General features: G+C 38.8%; 2 protein-coding genes across 21 annotated transcripts; one reads left to right on the top strand and one right to left on the bottom strand.

The window, feature by feature from the left end:
• The first annotated feature begins 644 nt into the window (after window positions 1-644).
• On the top strand, window positions 645-11,333 carry LOC131155263 (ATP-dependent RNA helicase DEAH13). 20 transcript variants are annotated; one of them, XM_058108284.1, is made up of 16 exons: window positions 645-900; window positions 1,094-1,158; window positions 1,918-2,016; window positions 2,126-2,266; window positions 2,986-3,100; window positions 3,444-3,516; window positions 3,589-3,668; window positions 3,777-3,818; window positions 3,920-3,980; window positions 4,071-4,457; window positions 5,947-6,063; window positions 6,213-6,449; window positions 6,559-6,789; window positions 7,643-7,756; window positions 7,870-9,102; window positions 9,622-11,333. In XM_058108284.1, exons 5-16 carry the CDS (start codon window positions 3,039-3,041, stop codon window positions 11,110-11,112), a joined length of 4,128 nt encoding a protein of 1,375 aa, XP_057964267.1. In that variant the 5' UTR covers window positions 645-900; window positions 1,094-1,158; window positions 1,918-2,016; window positions 2,126-2,266; window positions 2,986-3,038; the 3' UTR covers window positions 11,113-11,333. The 20 variants fall into 20 exon arrangements, with proteins under 20 accessions (XP_057964267.1, XP_057964268.1, XP_057964264.1 ...); XM_058108292.1 differs by having other exon boundaries at window positions 662-900; window positions 5,947-6,039; XM_058108276.1 differs by having other exon boundaries at window positions 662-900; window positions 1,091-1,138; window positions 2,135-2,266.
• Window positions 11,334-14,285: 2,952 nt separating this feature from the next.
• LOC131156089 (uncharacterized) lies at window positions 14,286-15,105 on the bottom strand. The gene is made up of 2 exons (XM_058109538.1): window positions 14,895-15,105; window positions 14,286-14,788 (listed from the first exon to the last, which is right to left on the bottom strand). The coding sequence occupies exons 1-2, from the start codon at window positions 15,103-15,105 to the stop codon at window positions 14,286-14,288; spliced, it is 714 nt and encodes a 237-aa protein (XP_057965521.1).
• Between the last annotated feature and the right edge of the window lie 3,705 nt (window positions 15,106-18,810).

Genomic DNA, 18,810 nt, shown 5'->3' with positions numbered 1-18,810 from the left:
AGGGTAATTTTGTAAATTAAAATTATAAAAGTTTAAAAAGAAAAAAAAATAAAAAAACCTTGGATCGGGAAGTTAAACCTCGTCTAACAAAAACCTGGCACATGTCTAATTTGGGTGTGGGGGGAAAATAGAAAACTTGACTCGACGGAGAACTAACTGAACTAGTACAAACCGGTTTGAGCTAGTGCCATTTGAGTTCATTGCTAAGTTAATCCTGTTCATATTATTTTAACCTTAAAACTTGTTCTAAAAATACATATATGCCAAAGGGTAATTTTGTAAATTAAAATTATAAAAGTATAAAAAGTAAAAAAAATAACAAACCTTAAGACTAAAGTATAAAGTTAAACACCTTCCTCAATTTTCATTTTTTACCATTGACTCGTCAATTCTCCTCCTTCCCCCTTCTCAACTTCTCCATCTCCCACAGCTAGGGGTGAGCGTAATTCGGAGAAACCTGAATTACCCAATCGAAATTGATTGGTTTGGTTCGGTTCAATTAAGAAAATCGATTCGATTGGTTTAGTTATGCTTTACCAAAGTTCAATCGAATTTCGGTTCGGTTAATATGAAATGTTAATGTGTTAATCGTTTTAATAATTAATTAACTTTTAAATATAAATTGGTATGTGTTAATTTGTTAAGGGCGCGATGGGAAAAAAATGGTGGAGCGGAGGGCTAGCCAGGGTTTATTGTTCTCGTATGTACATACTCCCCATCTCCGTTCTCCCCTTGCCACTTCTCGGCTTCTCTCTCATCTTTCTCCACTGCTCAGTTCTGCGGTTCTCCCTCTAATCCCTCTTCCCTGACCCTGACTTCCCTCTTGAATCTTGGCCTATTGGCCCTCTTCGGCTCTTCCCTCGCGTGGGCGTGGCGACGGCTCTTCACTCAGTGTCTCAGGTACCTTCGAGGCTTCGACCTTCCCCTCTTCCCTCGTTTCAGTCTGGATAGAGGTGTTCCGTTCGCAGTTAAATCTGTGAGTTATATTCACAGTTTCGGACGGGCGATTGCCGTTCGTCGTTCATGTCTTTGGCATCGGACGGACCGACGGAGTGTGTTTTGATTTATTGGTTAGATTGACGAATTTCAGCAGGGATATCGTTTGTGCTGGTTGTTGCGCCCTCACAGATTTACATCGGTATACTTTGATTTACATCTGTGAGTGTTCGGTCTTGTTTTTATTTTTCTTTTTTGCCTGTTTGTTTTTAGTTCTTATGCTGCTTGTAAATTTCAGTACTTCATGCTTCATGCCCAATCAGCTTTTCTTGGTTAGATTGTATGGCATCAGTGACTGTGAGCTTCTGGTGGATAATGCCATAAATTATAGAAATGTGTTTAGCTTATACGGTGCTCTTATTTTGGCCCATTATGACCCATAATGGTGCTCTTCTTTTGAAATGTGTTTACTTAGATTATAGTAAATGCTGGTTGATTTCTTTGTTGTTCTTGGAACTGATCCTGTGTTGATGTTGTCTGCTATGATATTGTTTGTATGAAGGGTTTGTATAATTATTGCATAATTATGCTGTGTTGGTGCTGTCTGCTGTGTACATTTGGAAAAGGAAAATAAAATTTAGGGCCTTGTTTTGATTTGATTTCTATTATTCATTGTTTGCCAATATTTTAATATTGAACAAATGGCTAAGCTGGCAGCTTGTGTTTGATAATTTTTCATTCATATTGTGTTAATTTTTTTGCTATTTTGGCTTTGATTATTGCTAGTGAAAATGGAGTTGATTAATGTGATTATATCCCGTTTCATGTAATAAAACCTCATACCACTAAAAATTCATAATTTTTATTATGTTGCGTTGTTCATAACTATTGTCACAAGTTGCAATTCATAGCCATATGCCTATGATGTTCTTTACTACTTTACTTACTTTATGATTGTGCTTTACCTTTTTTTATTTTTAGATATTAAAGGGAAAATGAGCAATGACTTGCCTATAGAGGTGGAGGTGACAAACTTGGAGGATGCAATTGGTGAATAAACCATTCAAAGAAAGACAAAGGGTTAGTTTCAATGTTAACAGTTTTCATTAACCGACATTTTCGGTTAATTTGGTTAATTAACCAAATTTGGCTGAACCGAACGTTTGCCACCCCTACCCACAACCATTAGATACTGCAGGTCACCGCACAACACGTATGCCTCTACTCCGCTGCCCATCAACTTCAAAGCTCCCCTTAGCTGCAGACGCGCATGCCTCCACTCTGCCGCGCGTCACAACAGCCATACAGATTTGGGATTTCTCCATTCCAGGTTTGCCTCCCCAATCCCCATACAGTCTGATCCTCAATCCTCGATTAGTCCGGTGGCTTTTGCGGTTCGGTCACCGATCCAGTTTTCAAAACCATGGTGTGTGGAACCAGTATCTGCCTATGAAATGCACTATCACCATGTCAATTGTATTTTTCAATGGCTCTTCTTGTTTCAACATGTATTCAATGACGCATTACAATTATCCTCTGTCTCTCTTTCTATTTGTGTGTACACACATTATGTATATGTGTGTTGTTCTGCCCCCTTTTTTGAGTGCCTTTTTTTATATTTTCTTTTGTTTTGTTTTTCTTCCCCATTTGTTAAAGTGTTTTCTTACATAGAACCAAGTTGATAAAGTGGAACATGTGATGAATACAATAAACAAAATAGATCCAGTTCTGTTGATAGTGTTCCAGCTGGTGTCCTTGGAGTACGAGTCCATGGCGGTGTGCGGGACAGCATGATCTGTATTTTGATGTTTTTCACATGGTATGCACACATACAATCTCAGACTCCCAATATGGGGTGGGAGCCTTGTGCACTGGGCGTTGCATTTATGCAGGCATCAATCCCATGATTAGAGATAACAACCACTGAAAGTAAAAAATCAAACGCTTTGGGTTATTGAATTGCTTTACGTAGCTAATCATATGGGCAATTTGACTATTGACCAAATTTTGTTTTAGAAAAGTTATCCTAATGTTCATAATTATTTTCAGCTGAATCAGCTTGTTAAGACTACCATTTCTAGAATTGTGGAAACCAGGAGCAAATGAAGTCATCTTTAGAAAATCTGGGACAATTTGTTGACCTGCGGAGACAAGATTCGGGGAGGTAAAATATTATTGCCTACAATTATTTTCTGAATTAAAAGTATCAAACAAAAGAATTTTTCTTGTTGTAGAGTTTAACAACATCTATATTTTCTGTCTTATTAGTATAGACAATGACATTCAATTTTGCTTCTCTTAGAAAAGCAACCATTGTTTATTATCTGGACCTCTAACTTTAGTTCTAGTTTTGTTTGGGAAATATACGCATGTGTTGTTTTCAATTGCGAAGGCATATATTTATATTATTATAGTATTGGGTGATATACATTGACCTTGCTGAAAACAATTCTTTTCTCATGGCTAAGACCCTAAGAAGCCCTTTTCTTTTTGCTTTCATTTGTTAGCTTGCAAGGTGGTGATAGCAATGCAATCATATTGCCAGAAAAGAAGAAGAATAAACAAAAAGGCGCGAAACAGGTGTGCAGCAGACCACTTGGTGGTTGAATCTGTTTTATATATGAATTTGAATGTTTGATTTTCTCTGTACAGAAGTGTATGGTTAAAGCAAAGACCATTTCAAAAATAAGCAATTCTCGGACAAGAAAGATGAGGGAATTGGAGGTGTGTAGGTGGGTTGATGGGTGTGTGGGTGGGTTCATGTGTGTGTTTCGTGTGTTTTTTTGATTTATCCTCCCCTGTTTTACTAAATTCTGACTATTTTCCTTTCATTTGTGTAGGAAGAGAGCACTTCTGCTGAAGAAAAGTATTGAGAACCTTGAGTATGTTGCTGTTATGGTGTGCTTTGATAAATTCCTTTTCTGTTCACTTATCACTGGAAGGCTTAGATTGTTCTATATTTATTTTCGCATTTTATTTATAGGAAATATAAGATTGCAGAGGATGCATACTTGCTTCTTCAGTCTTCAAAGGATATTGGTCAGGTTTGTTCATTTAATAGAAGGACACTTGTTTAACTTTTAGTAGTTTTCTTATTATATTTTATGTTACTGAAGTGTCTATCTTGGCTGTAGGATGAAACTGTGCGGAGAAGACGTAGAAAGGCAATTCAATATCATAAGGCAGGTTTAGAAGTGCCACGTAGTGATCAATCTTTCAAGAGAAAGGGTGGTAATAATGCTTCATGTAAAACTGATCCTAATTTCGACGAGAACCAGGGAGAGCAGGGGTTTGATGATGTTGAAGTTGTGCAACCAATAATGGTTGAGAGAGAAATTTTGAGTAACTCTTCCATCTCCTCGGCCTCTATTCCACAACAGATTTCTAGCATTACACATGATACCACCTTGCCAGCTGAAGAGGTTTCCATTTTTAGCAGCAACATAGTTATTAAAGAAGAGATCAGAAGTTCTTTGTCCTGTTCATGTAATTATGATGACAGAAAGTGCATCGAGTCAACGGTATGCACCTACTTTAAAATTGCACACAAAAGGCTGTATATCCATGTATGATAATATCATTATATTATTTATGTGTTATTCTTGAAGTTTTTGTGTTGGTTCCTATAGTTTTATAATGTGTATTGCATTTTTTTTTTTAGATCACCAAAAATTTGATATTGTAAAACACAAGAAAAAATATGCAATGATATTTAATACTTTGATAGTGAAATGCATGGCAACAATGTTCTTTCTTAAGAGATATTTAATACTTTGAAAATGAAATTCATGGCAAATAATGTTCATTTCAATGTAAGATGGAGTGCTAAATATTCAGTTCTGGATTTGTGCACATCTAATATTGAAATTTACAATTGGGGAATAGAGTCATTAACTTTTCTTGATAGTGTCTAAAAAGTGAACCTATCTGGTAACAAAAAAAAAAAAACTTTAATAGTATTTTTTAAATTATGAACTATTTTAGGATGCATTTGCTAATGTATTAGTTTGTGTCATTTCTGTTTTCATCAGAACATTTTAGAAGTTAGCCACATGAAACATGCTTGGAAAAATGTAAATGTGGAAACATGTCTGCAAGTGACTACAAACATGCCTCATCCTTTTTTCTGACGGTGAAAACAACTTAAGATAACAAAAATTTAAAAATGAAAATGGAAATAAAACAAACCTACATGTGCCCAAATGCATAATTTTTGCTTGAAAAGAATCATGTATATTACAGGTATAAGCTCAGAATATGAGGGGCATCAATATCTCTTCTAGGGTCCAGACCACCATGTGCAGATGTGAACTTGTAAAATGTAACATGCAGTGGCAGATTCTCTAGTGCTTTGTGATTCAAGATGATATGCTGCAATGGAACATGCCACATAGTTGAAGGTGTTGCACTCTGAACAATGTAGTGAGAAAAGTTTATTTGTTTGTTTAGAAGTGCTGAGGGAGAACACTAAAGAGCTTTCAAAACCCGAAGGGGCAGCCAGTTGTGAGGAGAGCCATAATAAGCAGTTTAAGAAATGTAGGTCCTTGGTTTGAACCCCACAGGATATGAATTTCTCCTTTTGGCTACTGTAGGGTCTGAGTGGCCCACACTGACTCTCACTACAGATGAGGTTACTATGGTGCTTGGAGTAGCTAGCTAGTTTTATAACTGTGCCATCTGTTATCCCAAAGAAAAAAAAAAAATATTGTTCTTTGAGTCTAGGGGGGCTGCTGGTGTACACAGTCATTCCTCCCACACGTAGACTGACTATACCCATGGCTTGTCTGCGATGCCCAGGTTGTAATGGGGCAGCCTTGCCGATGTGCCAAGCCTATCCTACCAAGTTATTTTAGTTGAACATGTTCATATTATACATATATATATATATATATATATATATATATGCATATGTGTGTGTGTGCTGATTATGAAATTGTACTTTGCTCAACTATTTGAATATTTATGTCAACTAGTATAAACTTAGGATCTGTGTTTTTTTATATGGAACAGGGTGGAGCAGATAATAGTCGAAAAGAAGATTTTAGCAGTACTAGCAAACTCCAAGATTGCCCTCTGCAGAGAGCTTTGACTGCCCCAATTGTGGTACATGTTTCAAGACCAAATGAGGTTGATAATAAATGGAAGGATGTGTGTGTGTGTGTGTAGATAAATTAAGTACCTATGCTGCTGATTATGAAATTGTACTTTGCACACCTATTTGAATATTTATGTCAACTAGTATAAACTTAGGATCTGTGTTTTTTTATATGCAACAGGGTGATAGTCGAAAAGAAGATTTTAGCAGTACTAGCAAACTCCAAGATTGCCCTCTGCAGAGAGCTTTGACTGCCCCAATTGTGGTACATGTTTCAAGACCAAATGAGGTTGATAATAAACGGAAGGATCTTCCTATAGTCATGATGGAGCAAGAGATAATGGAAGCTATAAATGAACATTCAACCATTGTTATTTGTGGGGAGACTGGATGTGGGAAAACCACTCAAGTTCCTCAGGTGAATTAGTTTAATGATCCGCTGTAGTTTAAGACCGATGTTTACCTAAGTAACCATCTTGTTCTTTGCTTACTAGCATTTTTTCCACTTTTTTTTTTTTTTTTTTCAGTTCCTTTATGAAGCTGGCTATGGTTCAAACCAGTCCATTTTTCGGAGTGGTATTATTGGTGTAACCCAACCACGCCGTGTTGCTGTCCTTGCCACTGCCAGGCGAGTGGCATTTGAGCTTGGTCTCCATCTTGGAAGGGAGATTGGTTTTCAAGTTAGGCATGAAAAGAAGATTGGGGACAATTGCTCTATCAAGTTTATGACTGATGGAATTTTGCTACGAGAACTCCAGGTTTTGCTCCACAAAACATTATACTTTGGGTTTTACATTCGATTAGTAGCTTTTTTATTTGTTGTAATAATATTATATTTGAATTATGTTTCAAAAAAAGATATTTGTATCAGTAAGTTTGCAACTTTATGCTTTTATAGCTTGTTACAGGGGAATAGTCTTCTTCTTATTGTCTACCAATATATTTCTTTATACGGTATTATACTTTTATTGGATATACATTTCTCCGTCTTTTGCCTCTCAATATATCGCACATTAAGTTGATATTTTGTGTCATGCGTATTTATGCTTTTATAGCTTGTTACAGGGGAAAGGTGCTCTTCTTTTTGTCTACCAATATATTTCTTTATACAGTATTATACTTTTGCTGGATATACATTTCCCTGTCTTTTGCCTGTCTCAATATCTGGCACATTAAGTTGATATTTTGTGTCATGCCTATTTATCGTAATTTAAGGCCTTGAATTTGAATTCAAATTTTTTGGTCTTGAGAGATCAAGAAAATATGACAGAAATGGACACAGAGATGGATGCTCTGACAGAATTTGTGATAATTGTAAGAGATGGAAAAACTTAAATTTGTGATATTTTTGATCTTTAAGGCTTGATACGGTGCTAGTGTTTGAATTCCATAAGACAGCCTTTCCATTTTGTGTTATTGAAGTAGGAAGGTTTATTTTATTTTATTTTTGGAAATATTGCTCTGTTAATTTGCCTTCTAGATCTTGAACTTACTGAGTCATGTGTGGTGAATTTAATTCTGTATGTTTCAATCAAAAAATGTCTACGTTCAGATGCCTGTGAGAATTAATTTTCTGCTTATAATGTTCCTGCCAATGGATATTTGGTGTAGGGTGATATCTTATTAAAGCGTTACTCTATCATAATTTTGGATGAGGCTCATGAGAGGAGCTTGAACACAGACATACTGATTGGAATGCTTTCTCGTATCATTAAACTCCGTCAGGTGAAGCTAGAACACATCTATTAATATTATTATTGTCATTACTATCAGGGAAAAGTTTATGGCTTTCTTATCTCCTTATTCACAATTGGTAATTGATCTTGTGTGCAATGCAGGACGAATTCGAGAAACAGCAAAAGATGCTTTTGGAAGGAAAAATAAGTCCTGAATGCATGATATCTCCTTTAAAGGTTGTACTGATGAGCGCCACCCTGCGAGTTGAGGACTTTGTTTCGGGAAGAAGGTTATTTGCTTTTTCACCACCTGTTCTTGAAGTTCCGACCAGGCAATTTCCAGTAACCACACACTTCTCAAAGAGAACAGAGATTGTTGACTATATTGGCCAAGCCTATAAAAAGGTCTTGTCAATTCACAAGAGGTTGCCAGCAGGTGGCATACTTGTATTTGTTACAGGGCAAAGGGAAGTAGAGTACTTGTGCCAGAAGCTACGTAAAGCATCGAGAGAGCTGATCTTGAGAAGTTCTAGAGGAAACATAGGTCATGAGGTAACTGCGGTTTCTGAAATGAACTCCATTGGAGAAATTAATGCGAAGGAGGTTAATGAAGCATTTGATATTCATGGAAACTCAGACCAATGGCACACTGACAGATTTAGCTCTTTTGATGAAGATCATGATGATTTGAATGAAGATGAATCAGATGCCTCCTATGACTTGGACACAGATAGTGAACTGGAAATTGGAGATGACGGGGATTCAATGAACGACAAATCCCCTTCAAGTGATGGTAAACTTGTAGATGTTTTGGGAGAGGATGGGAGCATTGCCTCACTGAAGGCTGCTTTTGAAGCTTTGGCTGGAAAAGCAACATTGAACCCTAATTCCAAGGGAGAGCAGGCCAATCATGCTTCTTCAGATGGTTGCTTGGACAAATTTAATCCTGGTTTGGGAGAGGAAAAGAGAGGAGAAAATGTTCTTTCTCCTGGGCCATTGTGTGTTCTTCCTCTTTATGCCATGCTGCCTGCAGCGGCGCAGTTGCGTGTATTTGAAGAGATCAAGGAAGGAGAACGTCTTGTTGTTGTTGCAACTAATGTAGCTGAAACCTCTTTAACCATCCCAGGCATCAAATATGTAGTTGATACTGGAAGGGAAAAAGTCAAGAATTATAACTCCTCTAATGGAATGGAAGCATATAAAATACAGTGGATAAGTAAGGCATCAGCGGCTCAACGTGCTGGAAGAGCTGGAAGAACTGCGCCTGGCCATTGTTATCGTCTGTATTCCTCGGCGGTATTTAATAACATATTTCCCGACTTCTCCATTGCGGAAATTTCTAAAATACCTGTTGATGGTGTTGTCCTTCTAATGAAATCAATGGGTATTGATAAGGTGAGTTGGACATTATTTTTGGTTGTTTGACTTTCTTTTGTTAAAGTATATTTCTTGCCAAGCATGCCAGTGATTTCAGAATAGTATGTGTCCTATTATGCATGATTCAAATTTGCAATGCTGAATATTTATTTGGATGAATGATGCGTTAATATTTTTAGTGCTTTTTCTTGTCTCTCTGTGTTTTTTTTTTTTTTTTTTTGGGGGGGGGGGGGGGGAGGAAGGCAGATGGGATGCTATCTGCATCTTCCTTACATATTCAGCAATGTCATGATTAAGTTGTTTCTTATTTGACTGGGGCAAATGTCAGCATTGGAACCATTGGGGCATGGTTGGTTATTTCAACTTCTGTAAATAATTATGTTTTCATGGTGTCAATGTTAATCATAATTTTGTGGTGTTCTGTGGAATTCTTATGCAATTTTGCAACCATGATCCACATAACTATGCTGTATTTTCTTCGATACAAATTCAGCCTTGATGCCTATTTTGAGGTTTTTCCTAAATCTTGTGTTGTAGGTTGCAAATTTCCCATTTCCAACACCACCTCAGGCTACTGCATTGGTTGAAGCAGAGTCTTGCTTAAAGACTCTTGAAGCACTTGATAGTAATGGAAAACTGACTCCCTTAGGGAAGGCCATGGCACTGTATCCCATGAGTCCTCGCCATTCCCGGATGCTGCTTACAGTTATTCAAATAATGAGGAAACTAAAGGTATATGCCCGAGCAGGTCTGGTTTTAGCATATGCTGTCGCTGCTGCTGCAGCTTTGAGCTTTTCTAATCCTTTCATTATGCAATTTGAAGGAAGCCAGTCTAATGAAGATGGTTTACAGCAGGATGGGAAATCCAATACCCTAGACAGTGAGAAAATTGTGGACAGGCAAGAAAAGTTGAGGAAAAAGAAATTAAAAGAAACTACTAAAAAGTCTCGAGCAAAATTTTCTAATCCTACCAGTGATGCTCTTACTGTAGCTTATGCCTTGAATTGTTTTGAACTTTCTAATAGTCCAGTTGAATTTTGCAATGAACATGCATTGCATCTGAAAAACATGGAGGAAATGTCCAAGCTAAGAAAGCAACTGCTTCATTTGGTTTTTAGTCATAATATTGGTCGTGGCTTGCAGCAGGAATTTTCATGGACCCATGGAACCATGGAGGATGTGGAGCATGCTTGGAGAGGTTGCTCTGACAAGCATTCTCTCTTATTGATTGAGGAGGAACTCTTGAGCCAAGCTATCTGTGCTGGCTGGGCAGATAGAATTGCTAAACGCACTAGAGGAATTTCAGGTTTATCAGAGGGAAATAGAAAAGCAAAAGCAGTCAGGTATCAAGCTTGCATGGTTAAAGAGACGGTGTTCCTTCATCATTGGTCATCTTTGTCAAATTCAGCGCCTGAATTTTTGGTGTACAATGAATTGTTGTGTACAAAAAGACCTTACATGCATGGAGCAACCAGTGTAAAATCAGATTGGCTTGTTAAATATGCTGGGTCATCATGCAGTTTCTCTGCACCCCTTTCTGATCCCAAACCTTATTACGAGCCTCTAACTGACCAAGTTTTTTGCTGGGTGATTCCAACTTTTGGCCTGCATCTATGGCAGCTCCCCTTACATAGCTTGCCCATCACAAGTAAGGTGAATCGAGTTGCTGTATTTGCTTATGCTTTGCTGGAAGGCAATGTGTTGCCATGCTTAGGATCTGTACGGAAGTTCATGCTTGCTCCACCTGGAAGCATTCTCAGGCCCGAGGCATTGGGCCAAAGGCGGGTTGGGAATCTATTAAACAAGTTAAATGTGAGAACTATTGACAGTTGTGCGATGTTAAAAGAAGCATGGGAGAAGAATCCTATGGAATTGCATTCAGAAATTTTAGACTGGTTTCAGGAAAGCTTTTATAGTCAGTTTGAGGAGCTCTGGTCACAGATGCACGGTGAAGTTGTTTTAGAGCCCCAAGAACGCTTTCCTAAAAGGGTGAAGAGAGAGAAGAAAAATCGTAAGCTGCTTAGATGAAAGTTGAATTTAATGAATTTATTGCAACAATAGTTGCCTGTTGTGTATATTTTTTGATGAGCCTTCTAAAATTTTGTTGAGAATTAAGCACTATATATTGGAAGAGATTTTAATTATGGTTTGCAGTATGAATGCGGCAAAGTGATCGCCTGAGTCTTTTATTGCAATTATGTCTGATGTATTTATATTATTCTGTTTTAATGAAGAAAATATTTATTCTAGCTTGTTGAGTTGTTGTTCATTCACTGTGTGTTTTTTGTTTTGTTCTTCTGTTTTTGTTTTTCGTTTTTTGTTTTGTTTTGTTATGTTTTATTTTGTTTTGTTTTTTGTTTTTGTTTTTTTTTTTGTTTTTTTTTTCCTGTGAATCCTTTGCATGCCCAATCCTGGTTTAATATGTAGAAATTGAAGGGTACAGTTGTCTGGGTAGTAGTTTCTTTGTAACCAAGATTTTCTTGTTTTAACTGCATTATTTTATTTTTCATGCTATCATGCTGCAAAGATAGGATGATGTGCGGGAAAATAACATCATTTGCCTGTGTTATGTTTGTTTTTTCAAGAGTTCTTAATTTCCTTTCAGAATGTTGGATAATGTTCATATATAGTCATCACCTATGTGCAAACATCTCATACATGTTTCGAAATGCCCCAACGCTTCTCACAAGCTCTCTCTCCAACTCTCTAACCTTGATTCTTTTGGTGCAGCTTCTCCTCTCAAAGGCCTTTCATTGTTGACTCTTTCTCTTTCATAGATTATTCCATCTCTCTCTCACTTCGTAAATTTCTATTAATTGAATCCTTCATTTGGTCAATATAACGAAGTGAGTTAGGGTTTTGATGTGGGTTGAGTACCTTCGCATTTCTTGCCAATGTGTGTATTTTGCTCTTCCTTATACAGAGTTTGGATAGACAATCTTTGTTAGGGAGATTTCTGGATCCATTTCAAGACAATCAGACCCAATGTTACCTAGAACGTGGCACGTTGAATGGTAATGGGATCATGCTTTAAAATGTGGAACATTGGGGTATATATATAAATGGATATGTTGGTGAAAAAATTGTAATGACACTTGTAATTTTGGAGAGGATGTTGAGGTGTTTCTGAAGGTAGAAGAGATTTTCTGTTGAGAAATAGATTAATAATGACAGAATAAGAATTAAAATGTGATGATTCCCTACTTTTAACTAATAAAAAGTTATGTTGTGTAAAATGTTGACTTAAAACTTTGGATTGTTAGATTTAGCATTCTGGAAACAAAATGTTCCATTTCGGGTGGTTTGTACCAATACGTAATTTGCTTGGGGGTTAGTGTTTTCTGATAACTATGATTAGACCCATTCCATAACATGGCACCTTAGATTTACAAGTCTGGCAAGAAGGTTTCTTTCCCGTGATTCTTGTTCTGCTCCGGATCTGCTGTGGAAAGAGGTAAACTTGCACTCTAAATTGGTTCCTAATATATTTGTATTCATGTGTAGTTTCTTAGGTGTTGGAAAGGTATATAGCTGCTGTTGTGTTTATCAACAATCTGCATGGCTCTTTTTGTACATTGTGATTATGCTTGGAGGGTATGGAATAAGTTATTTGGTTTGTTAGGTGAATGTTGTGTGAGTTCAGAGACGGTGGAGGATGGTTAGGCAGTTTCTTTTGTTGGTTTTCGCAGAAAAAAGGTAAGGGCAGTGCTCTGGAAACTTGCTTTCTTTATAATATTTTGGGGGTCCGTGAATGAAGCGCAATGCGCGTATCAGGGAAGAAGTTGTTGTATTTATTGGTTTGGGAGAAGATGCATTATTTGGCATCTCATTGGTGTGTGGGTAATGGGAATTTTACGGGGGGTGGGCTTTTCAGATATTTAGCGCGACCACCAGTATTGCTTGATTGTTAGATTGGGCTGGTTTTATTTGTTCTTTTTGGTTTTAGATTTTTCTGTGTTTTTGGTTGGATTTTTCAAGCCTTTGCTGAGGAAATGTCTTGTTCTCCTGGTTGTAAATTCTTAATCTATAAAGGGTATTCTTATTTTGCTATATTAAAAAAAAATCTGTTTTTGTAATTTGCAAATTGCAATTTATACTGGGCAAATTGAATTTAAAATTGGTGTTTAAGATGATTCATATGATCTGGTGAAACATTAAGAAATAAAAAGAAAGAATTTAGACTTATAAGAAAATAGAAATCAATTAAGGCATAGAATAATATACCAATTCATGTCCCCTTAACCTGTATAAGTTATATTTCCTCTGCAGAAGCTCCCTTCAGGACGTTACCTTTTTACTGGATCAGTGAAGGAAATTTATCAAAAGGGCATCAAAGGGATGCCAACCTGGAGTGCAGACAGTCAATCGCCCTGTAGGGCGTTGCAAAAATCAAGAACTACATTATATACATTCACTACAAGCTCACTATGACAGCTGATAACCGCAGGAATTTTTAGGCACTCTCCTGTTCCTTTCTTTCATGGCACATCGGAAAATTGCAAGAGGGTTGCGAGACGAAGCCTTTCTCTTCTACTTGGTTGCCCGAATCCCTCTCCAAGCCTAGAGCTCTGGTCCCACGGAGATGGCAGTGGGCCACTGTTGTCTGATCAAGGTCAGGGCCATCTTTAAAAGGTTCCTGGTCCTGGGGTAGTGAAGGAGGATCTTCTCAACTGAATCTGCATCAGCTGTTGTCTACGGTCAGTCCGTTTCTCTGCAAGTTCTCCTGGGTTAAGATCTTTCCATGTATTGCTTCCCAGGCAAGAAAAACAACCTTTGTAGGGGCAGCTGTCTTCCAAATGTGAGTCCAAGGGGAGGTACTGCTGTTTGGATCCATAGGAAAGAGTTTCCTGTAGAAGGAACTGACAGGGAATACCCAGTTGTTATCTAAGGTCCAAACTGGGTGTTTAGGAGTCTTTTGGTGCTGGAAGTAGTAAAGATTGCTAGAAAAATCAGTGAGCTGGGGGAGTTCTCAATCTGTCACGTTTCTAAAGAGTGGAATGTTTTAGAAGACCCCCTGATAAAAGTAAATGTTGTCCTCATTCCCCACTTGGAGCCTAATAAACGGGAGGAAGTTATTTCAACCTTTTTGATGAATTTCCACAATACACCATATGGTATTCTACCAGCTTGAGAAGTCCAGTCATTTTGAGCTAACCAATATTTTGAAGCAATGATTCCTCACCAAAGGTGATCTTTCACTATCATGAACCTCCATAACCATTTCCCAAGAAAGGCTTATTGAAAGTGTGGAGGGACTTTGATTCCAAACCTCCCAAACAAATAGGTTGCTTCACCATGCTCCATTTGACACAGTGAACTTTGAATTCTGCCCCCAGGCTACCCCAAAGGAATCTCCTTTGAATTCCTTCAAGTCTTTTAGCAACAGAAATCAGTAGTGGTAGGGAGGACATAAAATAGATGGGAAGGTTTGTCAAGGTGCTTCTAATAAGAGTGACTTTTGCCATCTTTTGATAGAAAGTTCCTTTTCCATCCCCCACCAGTCTTTCAAACTTCTCTATAATTGGGTTCCACTCTCCTTTATCTTTGAATTTGGCACCAAGAGGGAGCCCAAAGTAGTTAATAGGGAAAGTTTCCTTCCTGCAACCTAGAAGACTAGCAAGGGAAGGCCTTCTTGACCTTTTGCCAATTGGGATAATTTCACTTTTTCCAAGATTCACTTTGAGGTTCAAGACAGTCTCAAAACCTGCCAAAATGCATCACAGATTGAGAATATGGGGAAAAAAATGATGCTATAATTTGCCAACAAGTTGACACTTCCATGGACCTCCCATTCTTGCCTACTTTGAGACCTTTAAGGAGCCCTCCTTTGGTAGTTTTCTTCAACATGAGGCTCAATACCTTCATCACCACAATGAAGAACAAGGAAGACGAGGGGTCCCCTTGGTTAAGTCCTCTAGAGGAGCGAATGAAACCTGACGGGCTGCCATTTATGAGCATTGAGAAGCTTGGAGTGTTGATGCAATGGGCAATCCAACTACACAAGTGCTCCCCAAAACCCATTTTTCTTGGAAGATATAGACAAAATTTCCAATTGATGTGGTTAAGGGTTTTCTTCGTGTCTAGCTTGGGCACCACACTCCTTTGTCCTTCCTTTTGATAGTTGCCCACAACTTCATTAGTAATAAGGGTTGGATCCATGATTTTTGTTGTCCGACCACAAAGGCATGTTCTTTTCGCCCAACGATTTTTGGAGTGGCGCTTTTGATCCTCGTAGCGAGGAATTCAACAAGAATCTTAGAAATGCTTCGCACCAAGCTGCTTGGACGGAAGTCCTTTATATTAACAGCACAAGGATCTTATAAATGCTTCCCACCAAGGTGATTGGATGGAAGACCTTTATATTAACAGCCCTAGAATTTTTTGGAATCAAGGTTAAGAAAGTGGCATTGATGTTGCTTACAAATCTACCCGATCCAAAGAATTCCTCAATGGTATTGACAATGTTTTGCTTGAGAACGCCTAGTTTCACTGAACAAAAGATAAAAAGAGTGCCCATCTGTGCATGCACCTTGTCCTCATTGCGAATAAAGGACTTTGTAGGTCTTCCTCCATCAAAGTGTCTCCTCAATTTCAATGTTGGAAATGGTGTTCAGTCTGTGGTGGACATTCGTAGTTTGATGGAAAAAATCTGGTGTTCCAACCTCCCTCCTTGAGCCATAAGGCTCTAGATTTTTGTCTTTAGGAAATCTCTTCAAGGCTGATAATATTAGTCAATTCCTTTTTGAGCGATACTCTTTTGGCCCTTCTGTGTGCACTGTGCACTTTTACCTAGCTCCTGCTTATCAAGATATCAAGATCCTTGATACAATTAAGAATAGCAATATTTTTGCTTGAATATTTCCAAAGTTTCTTTTGTTCCACATCTTAAGGTTTTCCTTCAACCCCTTTAGTTTGGATGCTAGCACAAAGCTAGCTTTCCCCTCAATTTGAAGCGTGAACCACCTGAGTTTAACGGTGTACCCAAAGCCATTGTGCCTCAGCCACATGTTTTTGAAGCAAAAAGGGGTTGGCCCCCGTTTGACTCCTCCTGCAACAACAAGAATAGGAAAGTGATCCTAGGTGGGCTTGGGTAGGTGGCGCTGGGTAGCTTTGGGGAAGTGTGTTTCCCAATTCACTGAAATTAAGGATCTATCAATCCTCGAGAATGCGGGTGGCTCTCTAGAGTTGGACCATGTGAAAGTTCCACCCATGAGCCGAAGATCAATGTGAGCATTCACATCGATGTAGTCTAGAAACTCTTTTATGCAACTGTTCTCTAAGCCACTCTCACTTCTTTCATGAGGGTAAATCATTATGTTTAAGTCTCCACCAATAATCCATGGTGCGTCCCATTGGCTTCTAATCTCCAAAACCTCAGTCCAAAAAAGATGTCTACAAGGTCTTTCACCTGCGTCATAGACCCCTGTGAGAGCCTGTAGAAAGTTGTCGTCCAGGTTTTTAAACAAGCACGGGGCAGAGCAAGAGTTGATGGAATTATTTAACAGCTCCAAAACAGTAAGATTTCACAAAACATGAATGCCCCTGGATTACCCTCAGTACCATAGGAGACCCAATCACAACTCTCATGTCCCAAAGATCTCTGACTAAAAAAGTTGATCCATAGTCTCCAGTTTGGCCTCCTGCAAGCAGACAATGCCACCTCTCCACTCCTTAAGAGAGGACCTGATTGACTTCTTTTAGATTTATCATTGAACCCATTCACATTCCACGAGATGACTTTCCTTAACATGATTTAGCAATGTGACCCTGGCTATTGCTTGCCTCCACCATATCCTCCCAGTTTGTCATAATTTATGAACATTCCAAGCGTTTTAGCTCCCTATTTGTGTCCAATTTCTTGTCGCTGCCCAAAGGTTTTTTAGAATTGGTTTGGGCCTTCTCTCTTCTCTTCTTTCTCGATCTCCTCGAACAATCTCAGAGCCATGTCTTCAAAACCATAGAGAGACACCCTAATGGCGTTGCTGACCATCTTCACCTTCTGTAAAACCCAATAAAAAAACTTATCCTTAAAATAAGTGCTATCTAGGTCCAAGCCATTCAATGCTTTGAAGCTGGGGCTATCCTGCACATCCACTGGAGTGGGGCTAGTTTGCAAAGTCCTAGAGTGGTTTTTGGGGGTTGGAATCAGAGCTAGATCATTTGCAGCAGCCTTTGGATTAGGGGGTCTTGATTCCAGCTCCTCTACTTCATGTGCTGCCAAAACCTTGGGGGGGGGGGGGGAATTCCTGCAAAGGGTTATCCTTGAAACCAGCCACCTTCTTTGTTGAATTGGCTGGATTTTATGGAGTTTGAAGGACCTGAAAGCCTTGAGTTGAGCTAAAGAAGTAGACTTATGGACTGGGAGGACGAAGGGAAAAGCCCTCATATTCGTATTTCCAGGGCCGACATCAAGGTTCACCCCAATATTGTTGAAAGAGAAGTGTTTGGGCCTGACCAACTTCGGTTTGAAGAGATCAGAACCAGAAATGTTGCTTTTCTTCCAGAAGACACTAGTGAATGAGCGTATGGATCTAGTGTCTTTCTCACCCTGCGGAGCGTCGTGGCTGGTCAATGCTCAGGATTAGTTTTATGGGTTTACCACAGTGGGGACGAGCAAACTGGAGTAGGCTTAAACAAAGTCAAAGGAACTTCAAGGGAGACTGAAGTCTTCTCAGGTGCAAACTGAGCAACGATGGTCTGGAGTGCATACTGGCCTTGGGCTTCCATTTAGAGGGTGAAAGCAGATGACTGCCTGGGTCAGCTGCCACATAAGAGATTTTATGCCACTCCTTCAAGTCATGTCCTCGTGGGAAGACCATATTTCTCCATCCACTGCTGTTGGTCTCTAAAAAGGTGAGGAACCTGGCATGCTTGTTTGAGTTTCGATTCAATGACACGGTTTTATCCATGTTTCTCACTCTGTGAAACCTCAAAGAAGTCATGGGAGTGTCTCTTATTGATGCTTAGAGCTCTTTGCGAGCATGAAGGAACCAAAATAGCTCCTTGAGATCCAGGAAAATGGAAGTATGTCTTCCTTTCGGTATTCCATTTCCATTAGCCTCAGGATCTCAGTCTTCTCTCATTCGATGACCAAGTCGAAGATTTTTTTATCAACCCACACTGTGCATCTTGCACTGCCATGGTCAAAGACTAGAGGGTGAGAGATGTCAACTGTGATGCATTGATCGAAAGATGGAAGTGTAAAGGAGGGAGAGGGCGAAGGGAGAAAGAGGTGAAGAGGAGAGGTCAAGTGGATTCCCAGGGTTAGGTTGAGCTGTGATAGAAGATCCACTCGCAAGCTTCAGAGAGATGGTGTGGGGAAATATTGCGAGAGGAGACACTCTATGGGACTCCCTTCAGGGCATTAATATTGTGAGCGTTCACCCAAAAGCGGAAATATTGATATCTCCTATATTGACAGCTTGCATCATAACCCATTTAGGAGAGGATAATCCTTTTCATTTTACAGAAGTCCATCAATCGCACCACAACCAAATCCATAAGAGGTTTTTATTTTTTATTTTTTTTAAAAGGTCGAGAGTTGCATACTTGCTACAGCGCACAAAAAATTTATTAGTAAGAGAAATTTTCTTATTTTATTGAAGTCTGCATATGTTGTGTTCCATTTTGAATAGAAACAGTCTCCAAAATTTGAGTTTAAGAGCCCAATGAAAATAACAGAACCATATCATAGAGTATTGGATGCCAAGCTCTGTCTTAACTGAG

Source organism: Malania oleifera, chromosome 5 (assembly GCF_029873635.1).
Source record: "Malania oleifera isolate guangnan ecotype guangnan chromosome 5, ASM2987363v1, whole genome shotgun sequence".
Classification (NCBI taxonomy): Eukaryota; Viridiplantae; Streptophyta; class Magnoliopsida; order Santalales; family Ximeniaceae; genus Malania; species Malania oleifera.
This window is presented reverse-complemented; position numbering and strand designations above follow the sequence as displayed.

Coding starts and splice junctions, on each gene's coding strand:
- LOC131156089 (XM_058109538.1), bottom strand. CDS start 15,105: ATGGGTTTTGGGGAGCACTTGTGTAGTTGGATTGCCCATTGCATCAAC. Junction 14,789..14,894: donor CAAAGGAGGGCTCCTTAAAG/GTCTCAAAGTAG, acceptor GCATTTTGGCAG/GTTTTGAGACTGTCTTGAAC.
- LOC131155263 (XM_058108285.1), top strand. CDS start 3,039: ATGAAGTCATCTTTAGAAAATCTGGGACAATTTGTTGACCTGCGGAGA. Junction 3,101..3,443: donor CGGAGACAAGATTCGGGGAG/GTAAAATATTAT, acceptor TTCATTTGTTAG/CTTGCAAGGTGGTGATAGCA. Junction 4,458..5,946: donor GAAAGTGCATCGAGTCAACG/GTATGCACCTAC, acceptor TATATGGAACAG/GGTGGAGCAGATAATAGTCG.